This window comes from Fonticula alba (genome assembly GCF_000388065.1).
Source record: "Fonticula alba strain ATCC 38817 unplaced genomic scaffold supercont2.7, whole genome shotgun sequence".
Lineage (NCBI taxonomy): Eukaryota > Rotosphaerida > Fonticulaceae > Fonticula > Fonticula alba.
In genome coordinates, this window is record NW_009242977.1 from 1,513,859 (window position 1) to 1,522,691 (window position 8,833).

The following is an 8,833-nucleotide window of genomic DNA, read 5'->3' on the forward strand; positions in this document are numbered from 1 at the left end:
GACGCGCGTGGCAGGAGGCAGAAGCAAGAGAAGGGCGCAGATGGAGGAGGGATTCCGGCCATCCGCTGGGCGGGCGGCACGCACCTTGCCAAGGAAAGAAAAGAAGTCCGCTACCAGGATCAGCCCGGCGGCAAAATGCTGGCCACCGCCCATGGACGACTGCATGAACGAGAAGTCATTCTCGATGCCAGTGTCCGGGTCCAGGGTATCAGCCAGGGTCGCTGCCTGTGCGTCTAGCGTCTCCAGGGGATCGCGCTCGGCAGTGTGAGCCAGGTCGGCCGCATGTCGGTTGGCCCCGTGGGCTGCGGGGGCTCCGTTGGCCTCGGCCGCCATCGAGGCCGGGTCCCTCGCCATGTCCGACCCGTTGCCGGTGGCCGAGGCACCAGTCGGCGCGGTATCGGCCGCAGGGTGAGACGCCTGGCCGGCGGCCACGGACCCGGCCAGCCCGGCGGCAGTCGGGTTGTTCCCCAACAGCCGGCCCATGGCTCGGAGGTAGGCATACACCGCCAGCCCACTCAGGACGTAACCCACCATCAGAGCCACGGCCAGGTCCAGCACCAGGGCAATGGACCCGGTTAGCGGACTGAGCTCATGCCCGGAGGAGGACATCCCGAAGAGCTTGAGCGGGATCTTCATCAGAAGCCCGCTGAGCCAGAGCCGCGCCTCGGGGAACAGGCGCTGAAGCGGCCGCACGGCCACCTCTTGCAAGCCGGCGAGCAGGATGTCCAGTCGCAGCAGGGTGGCCACCGGCCGGAGGGCCGCGCCCACCGGACCCAGCAGCATGGTCAGGCTGCGCGAGGCGAAGAGCCCCTCCCCCAGCAGGCCGGAGTAGAGCCGCGTCTCGGACAGTTGGTCTCCGGGCGCCAGGACTGGGACCGCCTCCACCAGGGCCGAGCACATGCCCTGGCCGAAGACCAGCCGCCCGAGAAGCAACGGGCCCGGCGCCTTCGAAGCGCCGACCGCCACCCCGGAGATGGACGCCGGGCAGACGGCCGTCCGGATGGCCTCGCCGGCGGTGATGCCCTGAACGAAGTAGTGTTCCAGGCGCCCGGGAGAGGCCAGCCAGAAGGCCGAGTCCAGCCCGAGAGCCGCGCGGCAGCTGGACCAAACCGACGACACCAGGGTGGTCACCCACTGGAGGACGCCGGCTGCCGTGGCTGCCGTGGCTGTAGCGGCCACCGAAGCCGAGGTGGTGGTCCCTGTCGTCGGGAGCAGGTGCTTGGCGGTCAGGCGGGCTGCCGTGTGTCCGCCGCCGGCAAGGATGGCCCCGGGGGTTGTGGCAGCCGAGCTGCCGACCAGGCGATATGCCCGCGCCGAAGGGCCCACAAGCAGCGAACTAACCGCCCGTCGGCTGAGGTAGTCAGCCAGAAGACGGAAGGGGGTCCGAATGCCCGGGGCCAGGACATTACGCAAGAGCAGGCCAATGTTGGGGAAGATCGGCGCCACCAGGTGACTGACCCCGGACAATAGCGCCGAAGTCAGCTAGGATGTCGGTGGATGGCCGCGTATCGATGCACAGCCCGGTGGGCGAGCGCGCGCGCGCGCGAGAGAGAGAGAGAGAGAGAGAGAGAGAGAGAGAGAGAGAGTGTGTGTGTGTGTGTGTGTGTGTGTGTCAGCCAATAGAACGGGACCAGGAAAGGGGTGATAGTTGAGCAAACAGCAGGAACAAAAAGAGCCTCCGAGAGAGAATGAGAGAGAGAGAGAGAAAGAAAGAGCCAGGGAAGCCACGCGTACCGCCAAGCCACACTCCCCAATGACCCAAGGCAGGAAGCCGAAGGATCCGAGAAAGACCGAATTGAACATCAACACCCAGAGGATGTTCTCCAGCATGGAACGGAAGGACCCGCCAAAGCCAAGCAGCTCTTTCAGGAGCTTGAGGAAGGAATTCTCGGTTTCCCCGCGTCCTGTGCCGGCCTCGGGCTCCGTCCCGCGTGACAGCAACCCATGCAGCGAGTCATTCAGGTTATTGATGGCGGCAATCAGCTCATTGCGACGTTCTTCCTGGGCAGCGCCATGGTTCAGTCCCGGGGGCAGGCCCCCCATGCCAGGAAGCCCGGCTGCCAGGGCCGGCTCCCCACCGCCAAGCGCCACCCCGGGCGGGGCACCGAAATCCATGCCGGCCCCACCGCCAAAGAGCCCCCCGGCCATGGGCATCAACCCCGGGAGGGGAAGATTGCCCGCGGCCTCGAGAGGCGGATCCCCCATGGCCATGGAGTGGATGGTGCCATCTAGCAGGCCGCCACTCGGCCCGGGGGAGGGAGACCTCCGGAGGAGATGCCCCCCGACACCGCCCAGCGGCGACGCACGGCCATAGCTGGCACTCCCCCGGCGGGAGGACCGGCCGGAGCCCCCGATCCCGACGCCCAGCAGTGGGCTCGACGCGAGGCCATAGTAATTGCCCGAATCGGCCCACTGGCCTCCGGGGGAAGCCATGTCATTGCTGTTGCTGTGGCTGCTGCTGTTGCTGCTGCTGCTGCTGCTGCTGCTGCTGCTGCTGCTGCTGCCATCACTGCTACTGATGCCGGTGTGGCTGCTGCTGATGTTGATGCTCCCGCCGATGGTGATGCCCTGACCAGTGACAGTGCTGCCCGCGGGCGGACCCATGCGGCTGAGGGAGGGCAAGGAGTCCGAGCCCGGGGCAGCTGGAGAGGCAAAGCGCCCGGACGCCGAGCCAGCCCCAGGCAACAGGTGAGCCTCCCGTGGTCCAGGATAGGACGGCGAGCCGGACGAGGCTCCGGAATGATGGTATGCCACATTCGGCGGCAGGAGCATGGGTGACCCGGCATTGGCGGTTGCAGAACCGGCGGCCGCCTCGCGGCCTGGGTAGGCCGACGAACCGGACATCCGCCGGGGAGCAAGCCCCGGGGACCGGGCACCGCCGCCGGGCACCGCCGCCAGGCCACTTCCGAGGCTGGGGCTCTCCCCGGGCACATTGCCACCGGGGTCGGCTCCCATGGGCCCGCCGACATCGGCCGGGCCAGTGAACATGTATGCGCTGTGGCGTGCGGCCGAAGATCCCCAGGAAAGACTGGCAGACCGGCGCCGAGTCCCCCGGCCGCCGAGCTGCGATGGGCCGGAGCCGACACTGGCAACGGACGCCCCGGGGCCGAGGTCCTCCGACTGCTGACGCCAGCTCCCATCGGCATGGTACATTAGCCGGGCCAGGGAGGAGCTCGGCACCCCTTCGGCCGGGCTCCCAGCATAGGCCCCACGCCCGGGCATGCCGCTAGACCCAAAGTACGGCGAGCCGTCCATGCCGCCGGTGGGCGAACTCAGCCGCGTGAAGTCCATGCCCCAATTGCCCGGACGTGGGTGATCGCTTGCCATGAATCCCTCCGGGCCGGGGGACTCGAGCCGGGTGAAGAACTCGTGAGACTCGGAGCCCAGCCCGAGCCCCGGGTCGGACGTTTCCTCGGACACCGGCGTCAAACCACGGCTATAGGCAGCATGAGGGGCACCCGGGCGGCGATCGCTGGCCGGCGAGCTGCCTGGCCCCCGGCCGAAGGCATACTCCGGCGTGGCGGCAACCGGCCCGCCGGAGGAGCTCCCGGAGGCCGAGAAGACCCCCGGCGACCCGAGCCCCGAAAAGGACGCCGAGACAGCCGAAACCCCCGGCGAGTTGACCTCCCCCAAGGAGGGTGAGGTTGGCATGCTGGTCGAGTAGCTGAGGGAAGTCCGGCGGAGAGAGGGCCGCGCCGGGCTGCTTGGCACCGGGCTCCCCGGGCTCTCGGCCATGTTGATACCAAAGCGACCCAAGTCCGACTCGGCCGCCGGCAGCCGGCCGGACCCCTCGGCAGACCGAGTTCCAGAGGCGGCCGACCCGCTCGCGGGGCTGGCGGATGAGGGGGTGGCGGCGGCGGCGGCGGCGGCGGCGGCGGTGGCGCCCACGACCACAAGAGTGGCAGGCGGGCCGGCGCAACGGGAGGCAGCTGCGGGGACAGTGGCCGGGGCGGGGGCGGGGGTGGAAATGTGAGCGGCCGAGAGTGCGGCAACCGCCGGGGCGTCTGACGTGGCAGCCCCTGCCGTCGAGGGCAATGTGGCTCCGGACGGCGGGATGGCGCCCGAGGGTGCGGAGGCAGCATCTGCGGCCGACCCAGCCGTGGCGGTCGACGGGGGGGACGAAACACTGGTAAGGGCAGGGGCAGGGGGCCCAGCGACGCTGGGCGCGAGTGAGGGGCTGGCATCGGGGTGCATGTCGTCGCTGTCAGCCGTAGCCATGGCCGCCACCGCCATGGCCGCCAGATTGGGCGATGGATTGGGACTCGTGCCGGAGCTCAGGCTCTCGGGAAAGAGCCCATCAAACAGGAAAAGCCCCAGCGGGTCATCCGGCTTCTTGACCGACAGAAACCCGGAGCCCGGGCTAAGGGTACGAAGTGGCGAAGAGGGCGAGGATGACGGCGAGGCAATGGCGGCGGCGGCGCCAGCGGGGAGGGAGGCGGCGGCGGCGGCGGCGGCGGCGGCGGCGGCATCGGGGATGGTGGCGGAGGGGGGGAAAACAGGCGAAGAGAGGTAGAGTGCTGCGTTACCTGCAGCAGGGGGGGTGGTGGTGGTGGCCAGTCGGGAAGTCGGGCTGCCTTCCGCATGAGCAGCCAGGGGCATGGGCGACGCGGCGCTCGAGGAACTCGGCGACAGCTGGCCCAGGACCAGGGTCGAGGCCATCGGCGAATAGAGACTGTGGGAGCCACGGCGATGGGGAGACATGGCGAACATGCTGCCCGACCGGGGCCGGCTGTGCGGGCTGCCCGCAGCCCCGGCCGGGTACCCCGTCGGCGATGGCGACGGACTGCTCGGGGTGCCCGGGCTCAGGTAGGCGGACATGCTGCTGGGGGATCCGCGGCTCAAACCAGGCGAGGGGGACCGGCCCCCGGTGGACCCGGTGTGACCGCCGCCATACGGATGACCCATGCCGCCGCCGCCGCCGCCGCCGCCGCCGATGGGCGCCGCCAGATGAGGAGACCCGGCGGGCTGGGCGCCGCCGAGAAACCCCGGCGACAGGGGCATCGGATGGATGGGCGATCGGGCGCCAGTGGCCGGCCCGCCGAAGCCCAGGCTGTCAAGAGACCCGGTGACCGCCATCGGGGCCGATCCACGCCGCGAGGAGGACCGCGACGAAGCGAACTCCGACGTGTAGCGCTCGCTCTCGCGACGCCCCATGACCGAGCGCGGCCGCATGCCGGTCAACAGTGGCGACGAGTCGTCGCTCATGTCATTGGCGATGATGCTGACTCGGCGTTGGATTTGCTGCTGCACCGAGAGCGATGTGCTGCGCTGGTGCCCGCGCCCCGGGGGGTGCGGAAACACATGTCCCGAGGACAGATGCTGGTAAGAAAGGTACCCCCCGGCCGCCGGGCCGCCGGGCGAAGAGGGCGCGTAAGGGTTGCCATGCAGCTGAACCGGCGAAAGGGGCGTCCGCAGGCCGGGCGGCGGCGACCCGGTCAAGTGCTCCATTCCCGTGGCAGCCAAGCCGGTGCCATTGGTGTCGGCCGCGAATGGGCCCTCATCACCCGGTCCCGGGGACACCGCCCGCTGGGCAGCCACCATCCCCGGGGAGTAGTACCCCATGTCGGGCACCGACGAGGGCCGAAGGTAATCCGCCGAAGGGGACCGCCGCCGGACGAACCCCCCCGGCATCGAAGCACTGCCGCCACTGAATGGGGCATCTGGAGGCCCGCCATCTGTCAAGTCGATCAATGACATGCTGCCGGTGAAACGCACGCCGGGGCTGGGAATGGATCTGATCAGGCCGCCGGATGGAGGGCGCCCGGCCTCCGTCGAGGCAGTCAGGCCCGCGGCCGGTTCGGCCGCCGCGGCATCCGCAGCAGCATCTCGGCCGTCGGCGGGGGTAGCAGCTGCAGCTGCAGGTGCGCCGGCGGCGGCGGCGGCGGCAGCGGTGGCGGCGGCGGCAGCACTGGCCGCCGCTGTGGCACTCTCCGCGGCCGCCGCATCGCTGTTATTCACCACGCGAGTACGGATCTCGGTCAGGCCCATCAGGGCCGACATGTTGAAGGCGTACAGCAGGATCCCGGCCACGCAATCGGCAAGGAGTGCCAAGAGCCAGCCAAGGGGCTGGATCAGCCGCGGAAACCGCGACCGGTCGGCCGCAACCACGGCCGCGTCCGGTGCCGCCGCGGTATCCGGCGTCTCCGGCGGGCTGGCTGGCCGGTCGTCGGCCGAGCCACCAGTCGCCAGGGTGTCACGCACGCCCGGCGGCAGGAGGGCCGCGCGTCCGGGCCCGGCCACATGCGTCCGTAGGAGCTGCCGGCTGGGCGTGCTGCCGCCCTCAAGCGAGATGGCCGTTCGCCAAGTGCTCAGGGGGAAGAAGTGGAAGGCCTCAGCCCCGAGGGCCGAGTGCACGCTCAGGCTCTCGATCAGCGCCTCGATGTCCGGGCTTTGGGGGAAAGTCCCGGCGGAAGGTCCGCCTGGCGGGTGGTCGATCGACGGGCCGCCGGGTGTCCGGCCAGGCGCCCCGGCCGGCGGGCATGCCTGGCCACAGACCTCCAGCAGGATGCGCGCCGGTGACAGGCCCGAGGCGCGGGCCTCCCCGGCCAGGGGGAACAGAGCCGTGCGAGAGAGCGATGTCGACAAGGCAATATCCCCGAAGGTCACCGGCCCAAGAATGGTGGCCGAATCCAACAACACACTGGACCCAGGTGTGGTGCCGGAATCCAAGCGCACAAGACACCGGCCCGGCTGGCTAAGGAGAACCTCCTGCGGCTCGGCCGAAGGGCCGGCTATCGAGGCCGACAGACCGCCCGGCGGGGATACAGCCACCGGGACGGGGGATCGGCTGTGGTCATCACCCGCCCGGCCGCCGAGCGGCGTGAAGGCACCAATGTGCGTGAGCCAGCCCGTCGGATCGAGGGTCCGGCTGAAGAGATCCGCCAAGGGGGGGTTGAGATCCGGTCCGACAAAGGGGTCCGGCTTGGTCGGGGCCATGCTCGGGAACTGGGCCACCAGCAGCCAGGGCGCCTGCCCGAAGTACATGTACCAGCAGAGGCGCACTGTCAGCGGGACGATGATCAGCCAAGTGAAGATGACTACCGTCGGCCGAGTGACCGTCTGCACGAGAGATTGGAAGCCGGCCTTCAGCAGGCTGCTGGTGGAAATCTCGCGCTCCTGGCTGTGAAAGACTGGGTGCGTGTGCGTGTGCGTGTGCGTGTGCGTGTGCGTGCATGATCGGGGGGAGGGAGGGGCGGTCAGCGAGGGTGGGTGTTTTTGCAAACCCCAAGAGAGGGGCAAAAAAAAAAAAGAAAGAAGAGCGTACCGGGCTGGTACACGATCTCATGGTTGCACACTTCGCAGGTCCTGCAGAAGGAAAGGCGGGGAGCCCAGTTGGGGTAGGAGGGGGTAAGTTGGAAGAAAAAGCAGAAAGGCCACGAGGAGGGGGGGGAGAAAGGAGGGATGTGGCCAGCACCGGCCGAAAGTGCGTACTTGGAGTTCCGCAGAGCAACCCATGTCAGGAGACTGGGTGCAGTGTCACAGTCGATGGCACACATGCACACGCAATAACAAGAAGACAGGCAGATCCGCATGTACGCGAAGGGGTGGTGGTGAGAGGCAAGGCGAGAGAGGGAAAGAAAGGACGAAGGATCGAGGGACCGAAGGATCGAAAGGAGGAACGAAAGAAAGAGAGATGGTGGAATGGCACACATCAGCAGAGGAACAGCGGAAAGGGAAGTCAGTGGCGGATGGATCGCGGGGTCGTCGGGGGGGGGGGGGGGGCACACCCCCCGGCGAGGGGGGGGGGGGAGGCAAAGGGGCGCAACGGACACAAAAAAACAAAGGGAAACGGACAATGCTGCCGGAGCACATGCAAGGCTTAACAAAGGTGTTGTAGTAGCCGATGATGCTCATGCGGGTGGCATCGGACACCCGGCCGCCACTGAGAACCGGTGTGGCGGCCGTGCCGAAGAGCGAGGAGATCCGATGGAGCTGGGCCGGTCCCCAAGGGGAGCTGGTTGAGGCGTCAGCCAGGCCCTCGCCCAGGGCGCCATCCTCGCCCCAGAGCTGGGCCATGGGATTGGACGACCGACAGATCCGACACTCGGCCTCATTCTGATCAGGTCCCGGATGGTGGGCCGGCTCGGACGACGGACCGGTCTCCATGGTCATTGAGACGGCGCGCTTCGGGAAGGGGGACCCGGGGCAATGGGCAGATACTGTTGAAGAGGAAGATCGCGTGTGTGTGTGTGTGTGTATGTATGTGCGTGCGTGCGTGCGTGCGTGCGTGCGACAAAGGAAGAGAGATCGAGAGGAATGGAGGAAGGCAGGGGCCAGGGCAGGGTGCCCGAGTTGGCACAAGGAGGTCAATAAGTGCCTGTCGAGTACTCGGAGAGGGTTGGTGGCCCGACTCACGCGCACCTTGCGCTCCACTGGGAGGAAAGGAAGAGACAGGAAGACAGATAGAAGGAGAGGGGAAGACCGCGGCAGGGGCAGTCCCGAGTGGCCCGGTGGGAGAGGCAGGGGCGGCGTGGGAGGCCGGCAGACAGGCGCCCAGCACAGGAAAAGGGCAGGCAGATGGCGCACGCGTGGGGCGGGCGGCGGAGGGCGCTTCACGACCCCGTCATCAGATCGAGGGCGCGCGCGGGGACAACTTAGCCAGGATGGCCGAGTGGATGGGCAGGGGACGGCGGGAGGGGGGGGAGGGGTAGACGAGTCTGCAGAGGAGAGGGGAGGAGGAGAGGGGAGGAGGAGAGCCAAAGAAGGGAGGGGACAGGAAGCGAGGGGGAAGGGGGGCAGACCACCGGGGGGCAGGGAAGGGGGAATGGAAGTGGGGAAGGCTCGTGCTGGGGGGCGGGGGGGGGGGGGGAGATGGCCGGGGGCAGGGCCATCC

General features: G+C 68.7%; 1 protein-coding gene across 1 annotated transcript in view; it reads right to left on the reverse strand.

Moving 5' to 3' along the window:
- The window catches only part of H696_04526 (hypothetical protein), a gene marked incomplete at its 5' end in the record, with an annotated part of 12,752 nt that extends 4,640 nt beyond the window's left edge, over positions 1 to 8,112 (reverse strand). The window contains 5 exons of the mRNA XM_009498406.1: positions 85 to 1,482; positions 1,735 to 7,130; positions 7,265 to 7,305; positions 7,432 to 7,464; positions 7,811 to 8,112. Of these exons, the coding sequence (XP_009496681.1) occupies positions 85 to 1,482; positions 1,735 to 7,130; positions 7,265 to 7,305; positions 7,432 to 7,464; positions 7,811 to 8,112 (7,170 nt within the window). The remainder of the gene's footprint in view (positions 1 to 84; positions 1,483 to 1,734; positions 7,131 to 7,264; positions 7,306 to 7,431; positions 7,465 to 7,810) is intronic.
- Between the last annotated feature and the right edge of the window lie 721 nt (positions 8,113 to 8,833).